Source organism: Monodelphis domestica, chromosome 5 (assembly GCF_027887165.1).
Source record: "Monodelphis domestica isolate mMonDom1 chromosome 5, mMonDom1.pri, whole genome shotgun sequence".
Classification (NCBI taxonomy): Eukaryota; Metazoa; Chordata; class Mammalia; order Didelphimorphia; family Didelphidae; genus Monodelphis; species Monodelphis domestica.
In genome coordinates this window covers 101497492-101515261 of record NC_077231.1, presented here as the reverse complement: position 1 = coordinate 101515261, position 17770 = coordinate 101497492, and the positions used below count along the sequence as shown (strand labels likewise).

Here is a 17770-nt window from a genome sequence, read left to right as displayed (position 1 = left end):
CTTGATGGCCAGTTCCTCGACAGTTTCCCTAGCTTCCTTATCTTTCCTTGGCCCCTTTTTTCTGTTCCCTAGATAAAGATGGGCAGCCTGGCAGCTGGATGGTAAGGGCTGGGCTGAGCAGTGGGCTTTTCTGGGCCCTAATGGCTTTTGGGTCTTTCTCTGTGGCTAATCTTCGGCTATCACCAGCTCCTAGGGAAGAACCCTTCAGCTGGACTGAACCAAGTCAACAACAAAGGCCAAACACCGCTCCACCTAGCCTGCCAGCTGGGCAAGCCAGAAATGGTGCGTGTATTGCTGCTGTGTAATGCTCGTAGCAATGTTGTGGGTCAGCACGGCTTCCCCATCCACACAGCCATGAAGTTCTGCCAGCGAGGGTAAGTCTGGGCAATGGGCCTGAAGGCTCTTATTGAGAGAGCCAGAATCCCCTGCAGTGTCACGGCTAGAGTCCCTCAAGCTGCCCTTGGGCTTCCAGGTCTCTAAGACACTTTCTTCCAGAACAAGAGTGCAAGGAATGTTATCCCTATTTTATAGCAGAGAAAACAAACAGAGCCCCCAGACATTCTCCAAATCCTTGGGGCTGCCAAAGCACTTTCATTGGACCAACCCAGAGAGGTGGAATGAGACCAAGGTGATTTTCCTTTGAGCACTGAAGAAATTGAATAGTAGAGAGAAGTGACTTGAACTTGAGTACATAGGACGGACCAGAAATGGAACTGATTAGAATCATAGGACCTGGGTTCAAACCCTGCCTCTGAGACTCACTGACCTTGAGTAAATCCCTTTACCTCTGTGTGCCTCAGTTTCCTCAGCCATAAAATGAGAGTTGGGCCCATTGACTTCAGAGGCCACTTCTGGACCAGTAGCATGCTGGGAATAGGTTGCAGAACTTGAATTTCTCCCAAGGTATCCTGGGCCCCATCTAGCTCTTCATTATAACACATTGTTTCTGGTCTGGAACAGGATTCCATACAGTAGGCTTTCCCACCTTCACCTGCTACCCCCAGCTCACTTTGCACTTTCCCTAGCCCCGGCTTAGGACAACAGGTAGCTGCTCTTGGGTCCTGGCAAACTGGAAAAAATACTCTGCAGAACCCAGACCTCTGTTGTCCCGGGATCCTGCCTGATCTCACTGTCCCCTTTCTTCCCTCCTTGGGACCTGTTCTCTCTACAGGTGTGCCGAAATGATCCTCAACATGGATGCCACTCAAATCCACAGCAAAGATCCTCGATATGGAGGCATCCCTCTCCATTGGGCCAAGAATGCAGAGGTGGGTAGGCAGGATTGGGGTGGGAGATAGACAGCCAGCAACTGAATCCATAATTAGAAGAGGTGAATCCATAATTAGAAGATGGACACTGGGGGATGGGGAGTAGGCCAACTTTGCAAGATCAGTTCTGTTCTTTGCCTGTAATTGTCCAGATTTGGGACCTTCCTATGCATCCCTTTCTCCAAGTAGAGTTCTTTGTCCCTTGGTCAGAGGGGGGAGAGAGGTGGAAGAATAGTAAAGGGGCAGAGGCATTTGGCCAACTCTGCAGAGGGAGCAGGCAGCAGAGTAGTGAATTGGAGGAACCTGCTATTCCTGAATGAATTGCTGTTCTTGTGAGGGCACTGCCGTTGATGGCGACATGGGACAAAGAAGGTAGGGGGAAGAGTCACTGTAACCCTGGCAGCAGGAGAGCCAAAAGATTCAGCCCCTGCTCAATGCCTGCAGTCAGCAGAAGTCAGAGCTGTTGGGGTGGCAGCAGGGAGCTCGAACCCTCTCTCTCTACTTGCAGATGGCCCGAATACTGCTGAACCGGGGCTGTGAAGTAAACAACATCAGCAACTCAGGGGACACACCCTTGCATGTGGCAGTGATGCGGGACCGCTTTGACTGTGTCATGGTGATGCTGACATATGGTGCCAACGCTGGGGCCCATGGAGAGCACGGCAACACACCCCTGCATTTGGCCATGCTGGTGAGCCTCATCAGTAGTGGGCAGTACCACCCCAGCCTTTCCCACCAGCAAGTATTCATTTCATAATGCATCAGTTGATTGTCCAAGCTAGTTACTGAGCATTCAGTGTGGAGGAAAGAGCCCAGGACTCTTAAGACCCAGTTTTGGCCCTCAGCTCTGCCTTGCAGAGCTGTCTGAGCACAGGCAAGTTTCCTGGAGCCTTACTGACCCCTGTTCTTCATCTATAAAATGGACAGATTTCTTCTTGTGCCACTCCTGCATCCCAGGGTCATTGAAAGGAAAGTTCAAGGTCAGCTTCTAAGAGTGTTCTTGTGATTGGGTCATCCTGAGCAAGGTGGCTGGCAGGGCCTAGTGTGATAAGGGATGAAGAAGGTAAGAAGGAGAGGGAGAACCTGAGAGCCAGAAGGAGCTCATAAGACTGGAATGCTGTGGCAGTATTCTAGATGAGGAAACTAAGGCCCATGGGAGAGGTGGGAAGCAACTTGCCTCTGGGCTTCTATTCTAGAAGATAGATACACACACATACACTGGCATGAATGGTGAGGACAGTGAGGGGTGGGGTAGGTCAGCATACCTGGGTTCCAATCTTGATTCTGTTGTTTACTCCCTGTGTTACCTTGAGTGAATCCTGGAACTTCTCTGTGCAGTGAAGTGAAGGGGTCCTGCTAAGCTCTCTCTAAAGTCTCTCTAAGCCATGAATAGTTGATATTTTTCTAATTGTTTAGATCTGACTTTATTTGTATAAAATATTTGTATAAAAAGTGTTTTATAATTCAAATAGTTTCGGTTTGTCTTGGCAGGTAGAATTATAGGATCAAACCCAAAACGTGGAGCAAATTATTTTAGGACAAGTAAAGGGAGATTGTAATTCTCCCAATAGATAGTCACCTCATAGAGCTCATCACCCCCATGGGGCAGCACTGACTGAAGTGATAATGAGAGCATTGAATGTCGAGCTGGGTGAGGCCTTAGAGTTCTAGGGCACAGAATATTAGAACTGGGAAGAATTCTAGAAATTGCTTAGACCAATTCCCTGGTTTTGTGGTTAATCATTACGGCACCACAGATGCCTCATTATGATCCTAGGTTTTCAGGTCCTACTGAGCTAGAAAGGCTTTGGGTCACTGACAGATTCTAAATCTCATCTGAAGAACCAGCCAAATTCCGATTTGAAAAACTAAATCCTGGGTTGGCTGTGTGGTGATTAATTTTCCAGCCATAGTAGTGTTCAGAGACCAGTTATGAAGTTAGAGAAGACTAGCTTCCAAAGCCAACAAAGCATGTGTGTCAGTGGAGGGATTAAGTCTGACTTAGTCACAGTTAGCCACACTAAGGCACAGTTCATCCAAGTACAAAGGTAATCATAGCTTATGTTTGTTGAAAACGATGAAGTTTACAAAGTGCCCTCCTTACAACAGTCCTGTGCACTAGGTAGCAGATGTGGAATCATCCTCATTTTAAAGATGAACTGACCCAGAGGGAAAATGACTTGACTATAGTGACATCACTCTTAGAGAGGCAGCAGAGCTGGGCCTGGAATCCAAGGCTCCTGATGCATTCATCCCAGACCAGTGAAGTCTGCATTGGCTCCAGTTGGCAGATTTCGATTGGATTTCCAAGGAAAGCTAGGTGTTTGGGCTCACCTTTAGAAGCTGACATTAGGGAGAACAGCTAACATGATGACTCTAGGATAGGATGGATCCTGGAGGCTTGGCTTATTGTGGCATATCTTATGTTTCTCTGGCCTTCCTTCATGGCTTATCCATCCAGGCTTCTATGACTGCACCTTCCTCCATCTTGCTGCTGGATCCCAGGACATTATGGATGGGCATTCCCTCAGTTTTAGATGAAATCCAGAGTGAGGGAGGAGAGGCTGAATTCTTCACATCTCTAGACTTCTGACTTGAAAATTTCATATGATGTGGTAACAGAACCCTTCAGAAGGCAGGAATGGCCGACTGGAGTAAAGAGGAAATGAAGATAACAAACATTTTAGGCTCTTTCCTCTAACTCTTCCCTTTCCCAGGGTTAATAATAAGAGTTATCATTTATAAAGTGCTTTACATATATTCATTTAACAACAGCCCTGGGATATAGGTGCTATTATCCTCATTTTATAGATGAGGAAATTGAGGCTGAGAGGAGGTAAGTAACTTTGCCAGGGTCACCTATCTGAGTCATTTGAATTCAAGTCTTCCTGTCTCAAGGCCCAATGCTCTTTCCACTGTGCGTAGAGAAATACATCTAGTCCCACTTCCACCTGACAGCTCTGCAGATATTTGGAAGCCAAGATCCCCTCCTAATCTGCAGTCACTCCTCTGCTAGGAGAGTCTCCTCCCAGTGCCTAGAAAAGGCTGTCCCCTTCCCAGGCTCCCTGAGTTTGTGTTCCCTTTCTGCCTTACAGAAAGATAACCTAGAGATGATCAAGGCTCTCATTGTGTTTGGTGCTGAGGTGGATGCCCCAAATGACTTTGGAGAGACTCCTGCCCTGATTGCATCAAAAGTCCGCAAAGGTGGGTTCTGATCAGTTAAGAGGGTTGTGGGGGCAGTAGTGAGAAGGGTGGTCTGGAGGGAGGAAGGGAGAAGGACGTTCCCCAAACTATCCCTGGCTCATCTTGTGAGACTCCCCAGAGTGAGGGAGAGAAAGGATCCCAACCATGGGTTGATTTCAGAATTTTCTGCTTTCTGCTTCCCCAGCTAAAACTGAACCCTCAAGCTCCCTGCAGGTTTATTTATTCATTCAGCAAACATTGAATGAGCATCTACTATGTACCAGGCACTCTGCTAAGTGCTGGGAACACAGAGAAAAGCTAAAAACTGTCCATGTCCTCAAGAAGCTTCCATTCTATGGGAGACGTGACAGATACATGTCATCCAAAAAGCATTGATTAAAATAAATAAATCCCAAAAGAATAGTGAGATTCCTAATAGGGAGGGAAACATTTCCCTGCCACAGCTCCCCAGAGGCCCATTCCCAGGGACTTTCCTGTTGGAACTGTCTCTGCTGTTAGGGACTTCTTGGAGACTTCTGGAATGCCCACAGACCCTGAGCCCCTATGGCACACATCCACCACAACCACACTGGTCACACATACTGTACACACTACACACACATTGTACGATCAAGAGTCAGAGTGAAAAGTCATACTTCTGACAGGTTGGAGAGAGACCTCTGCCTACCCAGGATTCATGAGGACCATGGGTAGGAACTTGAGAGAGGATTTGGATGTGTGTGAGAGAGGGGGAGGGAAAAGACAGGAGAAAGGAGAGACTTAGAGATGGTGAGAGAGAGGAGAGAGAGAGAGAGAGAGAGAGAGAGAGAGAGAGAGAGAGAGAGAGAGAGAGAGAGAGAGAGAGAGAGAGAGAGAGAGAGAGAGAGAGAGAGAGAGAGAGAGAGAGAGAGAGAGAGAGAGAGAGAGAGAGAGAGAGAGAGAGAGAGAGAGAGAGAGAGAGAGAGAGAATGAGAGAGAGAGAGAGAGAGAAAGAGATGAGAGAGGGGAGGGAGAAATAAAGAGGAAGAGAGAAGAAATGGAGGGGGGAGACACAGGAAGAGAGAGAGGAGAAAGTGAGAGATGGAGAGCAAAATAAAGGGAGAAAAAGAGAGGAGGAAGGGAGAGGAAGAGAGAGACTGAATGTGTTTGGCTGCTCCCTTTTTGTGGCATGGTCTCCAGTTTCCTCATCTGTAAAATGGGGCTAACAGACTAACACTGCTGACCTCCCCTTACCTAGAAGCCTTGTGGATTAACCCTTCTGACTGTCAGGGGTGTTGAAAATCCCAGGAGGAGGAGGGAGCCTGGTGGGTTCCAGGCCTACTCTTTGCTGTCACTTGGCTTCCTAGAGATGATGAATGGTGAAAGTCACCCAATTCCTCTGCCCATTTTCTGCTCTTAGTCCCCAAGCCCTTCTCACATCCCTTCCCATGACTGGTGGCTCCTCTGGGCCCAGGTCTTTCAGGCTGGGGGTCCCAAGGAAGTCTATGAAGCAGCAGAGGGCAGGCCACCCCGCGGTTCTTACTCCCCTCTACCCCAGGAGACCCATGGCTGGGAAGGGGGACTTTGTGTGGAATGAGCCTCTCACTTGCCTCTGATTTCTGATCCTGCTCCACCTTCCTGCCTTGAACTGTGACCAGTTGCCACCAGGAACTCACTCTTGGCCTTGCTGAGAACCATAGGGGCTGATTACCTCACAGTTCCCGGGGTTTCCCAGGAGCCATCGACTTCCACATCTTCCCAGGACAGACCACAGTCCCAACGGAAAGCCATTCGTGACATAGGTAGGCCCTTTCTCATCTGTTCTATCGCCATCCTCTCCTGGTCTTTCCTCCTCTGTAACTTCTTTAGATGTCTCTAAAGCAAAACAGATGAAGGCAGAAGGAACCAGTGGATTCCCAGATAGAAAGGTGGAGAGAGAGAACAGAACACCTTCAGGCCTGATGGGTAGGGACAGCCTTTTAGGCCCAGAATCCTGTCCCCCTTGGGATGTGGTGCCTACAGGGCGAGAACTTGTCTGCTTCTCAGAGGAGGTGAGCAACAGAACAGTTCTGGGATAGAAGGCAAGAATTGGTGATTTTGGTGCCCCCCAAAATGAGGGCAAAGGTCTTCTTGGAGACCTGGACACCCATAGGATGATGGGTTTGACAGGAGCCTGAACAAAGCCAGCTGAGCAGAGTCCACCCTAGGGTCACTGGTTGCCCCAGCTAACCTCACCCTTGGCCTCTTGTTGGGATATTCTGACCCATAACTTTGGGGGGGCACTGCCCTGGAGAGCACCCACAGTGAGTAAGGTAGGCCTGCCTCAGTTCTTGGGTTGGTGCAGGGGAGTGGAGCCAACCCTGTACTTGGAGTCTGAGGATCTGTTTTCCAGTCTCTCTTTAATCAACTTCAGTGTGCCCTCGGGCAAGTCCTTCTCTTCCCTGGGGCCTAGTTTCCTCCTCTGTAAAAAGAGGGGGTTGGACTAAGGGATCTTGAATTGCTTCTCCTTCTATGCCCTTTGATATCCCTGGTTCCAGGCTCACTTGAGAGACATCCCAGGTTCTAGCTTAGTCTAAGGGACCCTGCAGGGGTTTAATCCATTTGAGCTGGCCCAGGAGGAAGGACCTATGCTTCTAAGGAGGGCAGGCCAGAACTGACCTTGACCCTGGCTCTGGAGGACCTCAGGCTCAGGGATTTGCTGAGTGACTCAGTGGGAGTCAATGAGAGCAGGCCTAGACAGGCCATCAGGAATGGAGGGTGTTGGAAACCAGCTTCCTTCCTGAGTCCATCTCCTCTCCTCCTTCAAGCCCTGCCAAGAACTGCCCCTTACCCCAACAGACACGCTTTTTTGTTTCTTGGTTTCACAGGCAGCCACTAAGCCAGGCTGGATGGCCACCCTGCCCCAAGAGGGGCCTGGGGCCCAGAAGCACACGGTAACATCCTGGGCACAGAGAGGCCGGGAAGCCCAGTAGTGTCACAAAATTAGCTTTAGCCTGAGCCCCACCTGTCTCCTCTCCTCTGTCTATCTTTGGCTCTCTTGTTTCTCTTTCTCTCTCTCTCTCTCTCTCTCTCTCTCTCTCTCTCTCTCTCTCTCTCTCTCTCTCTCTCTCTCTCTCTCTCTCTCTCTCTCTCTCTCTCTCTCTCTCCCTCTCCTCTTCCTCCTCCTCCTCCCTCCCCCACCTTGTCTCTGTCACTCTGTGTTTGTTTCTCTCTGTTTCTCTCTGTCTCTGTGTGTGTGTCTCTCTCCCTCTCTCCCCTTCCCCTTTCTTTCTGTCTCTTATGCCTCTCTCCCTCCTCTCTCTTTCCCTACTCCCAGGCCCTCTCTTCTCTCCCCTCCTCTCTCTCTCCACACACACATACATACATGTGTACTTATGTGTCATTCCCCCTTCTCATTCTGCTAAATTTAGAGTCAGTGTGTAGTTTCAAATTCTCTCTCTTTCTTCTTCCCAAGACCTTGGGCAAGTCTCTTCACGCCTCTGGGCCTTAGTTTCCAGCTCTGAAAAATGAAAATGTGGACCTAGATCTAGGTTCTCTTCCATCTCTAAATCCTGTGCTCCATCTCAGCCATCCCCATCCTCCTCTTTTCTTCCTCCCTCTTTTCCTTCTTCTCTCCCCACTCCTCACACATCTCCAGCCTCGGTGCTATCTCACGTTCTCCTGGTGCTCCAGGAGAAGGGGAGAAGAGATGAGCTGTCCCCCTCTTCTCCCAAGTCAGCTTCCAGGTGCAGGGCTTGATGGAGGGGATGGTCTGTTCTCGGGGCATTGCTTGCTAGAACCCGTGCTGACTGGGTATCCCACAGCTAACCACACAGAGGGGCTGATGCTGCTGTTTGTGCCCAGAGAATAATGCTGATGTGGTCACTAATATTCTGGAGCTCTTTGCAAAGATCTGGCTTGTGGTCTGGGGTTTGAACCCCAGTCTCACTACTCCTGCCAAGTGGGAAGTTAGTGGAGAAGGGTCTGGGTTCAAGAGGCAGATGTGGGAAGTTTAAGATACCAAGATCAAGGGGTAAGTGAAGTAACTCAATGGATAAAGAGTCAGGCCTAGAGATGGAAGGTCCTGTGTTCAATTCCAGCCTCAGATACTTCCTAATTGTGTGACCCTGGGCAAGTCACTTAACCCCACTGCCTAATCATTACCTTCTCTTCTGCCTTGGAACCAATACACAGTATTGATTCTAAGGTGGAAGGTAAGAGTTTAAAAAAAAGGTACTATGGACAGTATAACAAACCTACCCCCAACAGTGGTTTGCCCCTTTGGAACTGGCAGATTGTACCAGAGCAGCCTGTTGTGGGGATCCACAGTAGGAATGTGAGGATGAGTCAGGGCTGGGCTAGGGGGAAGCTTGTGTCTTACCCTTCCCATCCTCCCTAAGGAGTAGGAAGAGGCAGGAACCCAGCAGAGAACTCCCCTGAGAAGCCCACTGGCTGCATGGTGTCTCAAGACCAAGGCAGGAAGCCCCAGGTCAAGACCTGCCTCTGAGACCCTCTTGTGGGGCAAAGCTCCACATCAGTGTGGAGGGGGTGGGGGCACTTTTCATACCAGGAGGTCTCCACACTGATTAAGTCTGGATTTGGACCCAGAACTGTGCCTGGCTTAGCTGTGGGGAAACAGGAAAAATCCTGTGGTCTGCAGGGCACTCCCCAGCTGCTCTTAGGGAACATGAGGAAAGCTGTGAGGAGCCGGACACAGTAGGGCAGTGACAAAGGCATGTCAGAAAACCTGAGCTTGAGTCCTGTTTTTTTTACTTACTGTATGGCTCTGAACAAGTCGCTGTCCATCTCTGTGCCTGGAGTGGAAGTGTCATTGCCGAAGGGCTCAGGAACTTGGCCTTGGAGTCAGAAAGACCTCGGTTCAAATCCTGACTTGGGATCCTTAGTAGCTATGTGGCTTGGGCAAATCATGTGGCCTCTGGTCCTGCTTTCTATTCTGTAAAATGCAGGGGGTGTCTCTGATGGCCTCTGGGGTCCAAGAACTCTAGGACTCGACATCTCTGAGACTGCTTCCAACTAAAATCCTCGAATCCCAGAAATGGGAGATGAGAGGGGGAGGGTGGGCAGGTAAGCCTACCTGCTCTCACCCTCCTCGTAGCTCTGATTCATCTGCTCCAAGTCAAGGGCTCAGTGAGCTCCATCATGTCACTTTACAGATGGGGAGATTAAGACCCCCACAGGTAAAGTGACTTGTACAGGCAGACGAGCTGCAGGCGACCTATTCTCCTTGGCGGGCAGACCCCTCATCCCTGTCCCTTTGTGCCCTCCCAGAGCTGCAGGATTTTGTCCACATCTCTCGGTCTCGGAAGCCTAACTTCATCCTGAGCTCCATGAGGGATGATCGGAGGACGTAAGTGAGAGCCAGAGCAGGGGGCCTGGGATGGGAAGGAAGGTGGGCACCCTTTTCATGAGAGCCCCTGAATCCCCAAGATCCCAAGAGGCTGCCAGTCCATTGGGTTTGTCCCACTCTGCTCCCTTCTCAGCAACACCCGTTCTGCCCATATGAAATAGACAGGGGTGGGGGGCCCTCAGAAAAGACAGGCCTGCTATCGCAGAGCCTCTGCTGTGGGAGGGGAGATAGGACAAACACCAGAAGAGAGGGCAGGCCGGCTTTGGAGCATGTGCTCAGAAACATGTTCCCTGCCATAGTAATAGCAATCACCGGAACACGGACATTGAAGGTTTAGTTTGTGTAGTACGTGAACTCCTTCTGTCTTCACGATACCCCTTTGAGGTGGCTCACACGAGGACTATTGGTCCTGTCTTATGGATGAGGAAACTGAGAGATAGAGAGGGTGACATGAGGGGGCTACTGTCATTGGGTGGTAATTGGACAGGAGGCACTTGGGTGCTATGGCCTCTCTGATCATCTCAGCTCCGAATGTGTGGGCCTCCTCTTAAGCCAGAGGCCAGAGACATGTGGGTGCTTGGAATGGGGAGGAAGAAAGTGTGTGTGGGTGACAATCTGTGTGAGTGCTCCAGCACAGAATGAGGCTTTTCTTGTAGAGAATGGGTAGCCATGGAAGATTCTTGAGCAGGGGAGCAATGAGAGAAAATGGACATTTTGGGAAGATTAAGCTGGACCTGGTGCCCAGAATGCAAGGCTTTGCTGAATTGTTGTTCTTCATCACCAGGGAGGCTTGATCTGGGTTGGGGAGGGAGCATTTGTTTCTTTCTCAGAAAGGGCCACCTGGGATGTAAACCCAAGAAGTGTCCAGTGTGGAGGAGCATGGTGTCAGGGATGTGGGGCAAGATGGAGGCAGAGTCCAGCTCCCTGTTAGGAAGAGAAGGGTAGCCAGGGTGGCATCGTGCCATGGGAAAGTTAGCTGGGAATAGTGAGTCTGCCAGAGAGAAAGCTGGAGGAGCACGAGTGACAGTCTTTGAAGGATGTTGGCCAAGAGTGGAAGGAGCCCTGCCTGCACTGCTTGGCCCTGAGAGGGCAGATTTGAGCTCTTAAAGAAGAGAATTCCTGGCCCAGGGGGAAGGGGCTTCTCTTGGAGCCAGTGGCTCCCTGACTCTGCAGCTCTTCAGGCAGAATGGTTAGCTCAGGTAGCAGTCCCCTCTGAGTATGGGCTCTGGACGTTTCCACTGGTCACCCTGAGGGGGACAGGAGAGCCAGGATGGGAGCTGAGGTTCCTGGACCAGAATGTGGTGCCCTCTCCACTTGTCCATGCTCGCCCCCATAGACCTTTGGGCCCAGGTGGCTCTTCTCCCCAACCCTGTCCCAGGAGGGGGGTCTTCCTGGCTTCCTGTCCCTCCCCTTGAGTCTTTAGGTCAGAGAGACGGAGTTGTTCCCAGGCCTGGAGTCAAGAGACCCAAGTTCACATTTTAGTTTTGACTCCGGGTAAATCATGCCACTTGTCTGGGCTAGGATTTCCACATTCATACTACATCTCTCCCAGAGTTCTGGAAAGATGGGCTTGGCTGTCACATTTCTGCATGCGCCCCTGCAAGGTCTGGGCCCCATTGCCTCTGAGGGCCCTTCCAGCTGGAAATCTGACAAAACAAACTATGGGGCGGAGGAGGCCAAGAGGCCCCTCTACATCCTTTGGAGAGGCCCCTGCCCCAGGGAGGCCCCTGCCCTAGGATTCATCAAGGACTGAGGGAGGCCTGGTAGACAGGCCCTGACCCAAGGACTTCTGACAGGAGGGGTGTGGGACCCCAGAGGCCCCCCAAACCTCTTCCCAGGCTGGCTCCCTTTCCCCACCACTCCTCAGACTTCTCCTTGGGCCCCTCCTTTCTCCCATTCCTCTCCCTTGATGCTGCTCTTCTCATTTGTCTTTTGTTTGGGCTCTCTCCCCATTTTTGTTCTGGTGAATGGGGGCTTCTCCTCCAGTGCAGACCCTGAGTTATCCCCCCCCCCATTAAGGAATCCCCAGCCAGTCACATTTGTGTGTGACCTGCCCCGGGTCTCACAGTGGGGAAGTGTCTGAGGCAGGATTCGAACTTGGGGACCATCTCCAGGGTACCTAGACAGCCCTCGTCCAAGCCCTGGGGCAGCCGGGCCTTTGGTCTCCCTCTCACATCCCTCCTTTCCCCCTCAAGCCATGACCACCTGCTGTGTCTGGATGGCGGAGGGGTGAAGGGCCTCGTGCTCATCCAGCTGCTTATGGCCATCGAGAAGGCTGCCGGCATCCCCACCAAGGACCTCTTCGACTGGGTGGCCGGGACCAGCACGGGGGGGATCCTGGCCCTGGCCATCCAGCACGGTGAGGATGTGGGGGAGGGGGCTTGGGTTCCAGGTCCTCCAGGCCTTCCCTTCCCTCTTAGAAGCAATACTGTGAGTTGGTTCCAAGGCAAAAGAGCAGTACCCTTACTAGCCCTCTAGGCAGTGGGGGTTAAGGGACTTGGCCAGGGTCCCCCAGCTAGGGAGTGTCTCAGGTCAGATTTGAACCCAGGACCTCTGGTCTCTAGGCTTGTGATTTCATTTTATATGCAAAGAAGAAAGAGCCCTTAAAGAAGGGCCTCCTCCAGGGTAACAGCTGTTATACAAGCATTAGGAAGCCTTTCCTGGGGGCAGGCTCTGGGCGGGCCACCAGGGCTGCAGAGACCCAAGGAGATGGGGCTCCTGAGGATGATGGCATTGGCCTCAGTTTCCCCCCCCAAGGGAGTCCCCCATCCCCCAGAGCTGATGGAGAAGCCTCAGCCAGTCTAGGACTGAGGAGATAAGGCCCAGAGCATTGCCTTAGGCTCAGAGAGGTCACACAAGTAGCAGGTGGCTTCCACACCCAGCTTGGCACGTGGCCTCTTGCCCAGGGAGGATGCTGGTTCCCTCATCTCCCCAGGCCTTGGCAGCCCTGCCCATCTCAGGCTGGGTCCAGCTCAGCCCTGCCCGGAAGCTGTTGCTGATCCCCTGGGCCTTCGGTCCTAGGCAAGTCCATGGCCTACATGCGTGGCCTGTACTTCCGCATGAAGGACGAGGTGTTTCGGGGCTCCAGGCCTTATGAGTCAGGCCCCCTGGAGGAGTTCCTGAAGAGAGAGTTTGGGGAACACACCAAGATGACAGACATCAAGAGACCCAAGTAAGGACCGCCCTGCAGCTGGGGGCCAGGGTGGGCAGGTGAGGCCGGAGGAGACGCCACGTGGCCGGGGGCAGCCAGGGAGGGTCTTCCTAGCACTGAAAGAGCCGTGTGGCTCGCTGCCCCCAGGGTGATGCTGACGGGGACCCTGTCTGACCGGCAGCCTGCTGAGCTTCACCTCTTCCGCAATTACGATGCCCCCGAGACCAGAAATGAACCTCGATTTGCACAGAACCCCAACCTGCAGCCCCTCACCCAGCCTCAGGGTAAGTGAAGGCCCAGCCCAGCCCAGCCCAATCCTTTGGGAGGGTGTCCCTGGGCAGCACTGCCTGCCCAGAGCCTCAGACCCTGAGACCCTGGTCTGTGGAGGCGTCCCTTATGCCCCCTCCAACTCCCCCTGTGCATGTCCCCCTGAGACCCTGGTGTGTGCTCACCTCTGGGCGGCTGCTCTTTCCCTCAGACCAGCTGGTGTGGAGGGCAGCCCGCAGTAGCGGGGCTGCCCCCACCTACTTTCGACCCATTGGGCGCTTCCTTGATGGAGGTCTCTTGGCCAACAACCCAACGTTGGATGCCATGACCGAGATCCATGAATATAACCAGGACATGATCCGCAAGGTGAGGCCCCCAGCCTGCCATCTTGGTAGAGCAGGGAGACACAGGCTCTGTTGCTGTCTGCTTAAATCAGCCACCACAGTCAGTGAGTCCACACCATGGGGATGGGCCCCAGAGCTGCTTCTAGAGCAGAGGGGGGAGACTCGGAGGTGGCACAAACCTTCTAGGGTCCGAGGGACTGGCCAGGGGAAGAGGGAAGATATTTGTTCGACTTGGCCAAAGGACAGAGCCAGGGACCATGGAAGAGCTTCTGAGAAAGGAGAGACCCGGAGGGGTTACTGCTACCTAGAGGTAGTGATCTCCCCACTGCTGGCAGTCTTTGAAGCTCAGGAGGCTGGAGGATCCCTTGTGGCATGTGGTAGAGAATAGGACCCTGGACAGAAGTCAGGAGGATCTGGGTTTGAGCCACCATGGATGCTTTGTTTCTCTGTGACCCTGGGCTAGTGGTTTAGTGTTTCTGGGCCTCAGTATCCTCATCAGTAAAATGGGACAGATGATGGCCCTCAGCAGTCTTAGCGGCTCTGAAAGGGTCTTCAGAGCTATTATTATTGGGGTATTACTGCCTTCAGGGGAGCCAATCCTTCAGGGCCCTCTCCGCTTTGAAGGTGTCATGATTCTGGGCACAGGGCAAATGCCAGGGCAGAGAGAGCCTGCCCCGAAGGGAGCCTCTTTTGGCCAAGCCTGGTCATGGCCCTTCCCTGCCAGCATCAGTTCCATCTCTGTTGGTGACCTGCTCTGGTGTAGGTGGCTAGAAGAGGAGGCTGAATTTCAACCTCGAGAGGCTGACAGGGCAGCCAGGGTGTGTCCCAGAGGATGACCAGGGTATAAGAGGAACCGGAAAGGGAGGATGGGGGCAGGGGGAGGGATGTGAGCAGTCAGTCACTTGATAGATCAGTATTTATTAAGCACCTTCCACGTATTAAGGGATCCAGTCAGGTAGAGGGATGTGGGGGACAGAAAGGTGTGGGGCTGTGGAGCCTTTGTGGGGGGTCAAGCTCTATGGCCTTTGTGACCCTGGATGAGTCATTGTCCTCCCTGGGCCTCAGACTCAGAGAGGACTAGCCTCGGCGGTAAGTCCTGTGATGCCATGACCATAAAGGAAGGCCCCAAGGTAGGGATGTGGGTCTGACTGGTGCAGACAGTGGTTTGAGATGCCTGGGCTGGAGCATGGTGTGAGTGAGGGGGATTGTGGGTAGGGGGGAGTCTTTGTTGTGGGGCCTCCAGTGCTGGCGAGAGGGTTTGAGTAGGAGCTGGGGATACCAAAAGAGGAATGACCTGGGGAGAACCTGGATCGGGGAGGGGATGAGGCTGAGCTTTGCAGGAGGCCTCGGTGACCACAGGCATCTGGGTGAGCTGGGGGGCTTCCCTCCACCCACTGCCCCTCTGGCCTTGTTACACTGGGAGGCAAAGCATTCTGCTCAGTCTTGGCTCTGAGGCTCCCAGGGGTGGCGGGCCCTCATCTCCCCACTGAGCCTCAGTTTCCTCTTCTGTAAAATGTGAATATAACAGTGACAGTGGCAACTTGTATTTTGGCAGCTTCGAGTTTTACAAAGCACTTCCTGGGGAAAAGTATTGTTTTCTAGGGGGAGAAAACTGAGGCTTACCTCAGCAGTTAAATGGCTTACTTGGGGCCTGGTGGACACTGGCGAGTTGGGCCTGCGTTCAAATGTAGCTTTCCTAACTCCAAACCAAGACAGACTTTTCATTTGTACAATGATGCCCTTGCCTTTGGGGCCAGTTATGTGCATAGACACTACCCAGCCTCAGGCCTGGTCCATCAATCCCCTGCAGTGCCCATCTGACTGACCCTGCCCCGTCCTCATCTCCCCCAGGGCCAAGGCCATAAGGTGAAGAAGCTCTCCTTAGTGGTGTCTCTGGGGACCGGGAAGTCCCCACAGGTACCGGTCAGTTGCGTGGATGTCTTCCGCCCTAGCAACCCCTGGGAACTAGCCCGCACTGTCTTTGGAGCCAGAGAACTGGGCAAAATGGTGGTCGATTGTGTGAGTGCCTCCCCCACCCCACCCCACCCCACCCCAAAGCTTTTCCCGGGGACCCCCAATTCCAGGGCATGGCATATCTGGGACAAGGGGGGGTGCTACCTTCTCCTTCCTCTTTTTAAAAATGTTTGAATCGATGTTTTTTGGCTTTACCTGCCACTATTACTGCCAATAGCACCCTCTCTGCCCCCCAAGAATTGCCCCTTGTAACAGAGGAGTTAAACCCAGGAAACTGAGACAAAGATTGCATCTCTACTTGCAGCCTGTCCTCTCTGCAGTGGGGCTTGTATACTGGGCACTAGAGGACATAGGTGCCTGGTGCCCTCTAATTCTGTGCACCCAAAAGCAGAGGCCTCCATTCTCAATTGGGAGGATGTGGGGTGCTCTGGAAGGGGCTCTGAGTGCTGGGGCTCACCCAGGCTCTTTCCTGCCAGTGCACAGATCCTGATGGGCGGGCGGTGGACCGGGCCCGAGCCTGGTGCGAGATGGTCGACATCCACTACTTCAGGTACCTCTGGTCCCCTCAGCCCTGAGGCCTTCCTGGCCGCCCTCCTCTGGCTTGTCTCTCCTCTTCAGGCCCTCCGAGGCTGCCCTTGCCCAGAGGAGCCACTTACTGGATTTGGGCTGATTGACGTGAGGGTCCAGCCGGGGGGATGCCTCCCCCTTTCTCCATGGGCCCCAGGGGCTTACCCCTCGTCCCTGCCGGTCTCCCACCCAGCGGCGGTGACTGCTCTTCTCTCCTCTGCACAGACTGAACCCCCAGCTGGGGACAGACATCATGCTGGATGAGGTCAACGACACGGTCCTGGTGAACGCCCTCTGGGAGACGGAGGTCTACATCTACGAACAGCGAAACCAGTTACAGAAGCTGGTCCAGCAGCTCCTCACCCCCTGAGGCTGGCAGGATGGGTGGGGGGAAGGCGGGTATTGCCCCTGCCCCACCGCACCCCAGAGACCTTACACAGAGCAGTGCCTGAGATTTCAAGGCCAAGACCCCGGTGGTCAGGAGGAAGGATTGAGGGGCTTGGTGGGACGGGCGGACCAGGAAGCACCTACTGCACGGAGGGGTGGGAGAGCCCCGCCTCCTCTGAGGGCTCTGGGGTGTTCCCAGCCTGAGGCCTTGAAGCCTCAAGCTCGGAGCCCCCTCTTCTCCACACCGTCACTGCCTTAAAGTGTTGACCAAAGCAGCCAACATCCTTAGGCCTTGTCTCCCCCTCCATGAAAGCCCAGCCTCCCTCAGCATCCTCTTCAGGGATGCTTGATCCCCAGAGGACCAGCCTAGTGCCACCCTCACCTCTAGGGCCACGCTTTGCCAAGCTGGGGTATTGGCCTGGGGAGTTCCCTGCAAGAAAACGACACTGAATTCCTCATTAGGACTCCAGATGGGGGTACGGGGCACTGCAGGGAGGTCTGGGAGATAGGCTTAAAAGCAGGCTGGCCTCCCCCTCTTCTTCTGGTCCTCCCACTTCAGCAGGGCAGGGAGCCCTGGGCAGGCATGCTGCTAACCCCATCTGCCTCAAGCCCCCTCAGCAACCCAGGAAAATTCTCCTGGCCTAAGAAGGAGGAAGTCAGAACCAGCTTTGCCCCAGACTCCTGCCCCACCCCAGAGGACTCTCAAAGTCCATGCCTTGGTGGAGGCTGATTTGCTTCTCCCTCCTCCCTCCTTTCTCCCCCATCAGTTTGTTTCTTAAACAACAGTTAATTTATTCTTTTGGACAAGGAAATGTCATAAGCTGCTCCTTGGGACCCTGGCTCTTGGGGGGACCCCTCAGAAGATGTGGGCAAGAAGAGGGGTACTGGGTGGCCCCTCAGTCCCCACTCCTCTTCAAGAGTGAATCCCCAAACCAAAATAAATGGCTTGGATTGAAACCTACTCTGCCTGGCCTTGTATGGAAAGAGAGGATTTAGACCTTAGATCACTTGCCCAAGGTCACAGGAGTCACTATTTCTCATGATAGGACCAGAAAAACCCTCTAATTTACCCTGTGCACCCCTTCCCAACGCTGAGGGAGGTGGGATGTGATTGTGGAATGGCCAGAGCAGTAGATTGGGAGGGAGGGAGGAGATCTGCTGGAAGAGGACTTGGCTTCCGATTCTCCCTCATCTAGCTGGTCCTCAGTTTCCTCATCACTAAAATGAATGGGATAGGATAGAGGAGCTTGAAGAGGCCTCCTAGCTCCAAACCCATCCTCCTCCCATAGACTAGGGTCAGCTA

General features: G+C 53.0%; 1 protein-coding gene across 12 annotated transcripts in view; it reads left to right on the top strand.

Annotated features, from left to right (window-relative positions):
• Window positions 1–17428, top strand: part of PLA2G6 (phospholipase A2 group VI) — a 45419-nt gene extending 27991 nt beyond the window's left edge. For 7 of the 12 annotated variants that reach the window (XM_056798919.1, XM_056798915.1, XM_056798920.1 and 4 more), the window contains 14 exons: window positions 187–374; window positions 1172–1268; window positions 1777–1959; window positions 4364–4472; window positions 5117–5161; window positions 6089–6232; window positions 9699–9777; window positions 11973–12136; window positions 12799–12949; window positions 13076–13212; window positions 13407–13561; window positions 15391–15558; window positions 15990–16063; window positions 16306–17428. In XM_056798919.1, the coding sequence (XP_056654897.1) occupies window positions 187–374; window positions 1172–1268; window positions 1777–1959; window positions 4364–4472; window positions 5117–5161; window positions 6089–6232; window positions 9699–9777; window positions 11973–12136; window positions 12799–12949; window positions 13076–13212; window positions 13407–13561; window positions 15391–15558; window positions 15990–16063; window positions 16306–16450 (1839 nt within the window). In that variant the 3' untranslated portion in view covers window positions 16451–17428. The remainder of the gene's footprint in view (window positions 1–186; window positions 375–1171; window positions 1269–1776; window positions 1960–4363; window positions 4473–5116; window positions 5162–6088; window positions 6233–9698; window positions 9778–11972; window positions 12137–12798; window positions 12950–13075; window positions 13213–13406; window positions 13562–15390; window positions 15559–15989; window positions 16064–16305) is intronic. The other 5 variants (XM_056798922.1, XM_056798917.1, XM_056798923.1 and 2 more) reach the window with 2 other exon arrangements.
• The last annotated feature ends 342 nt before the right edge of the window (window positions 17429–17770 follow it).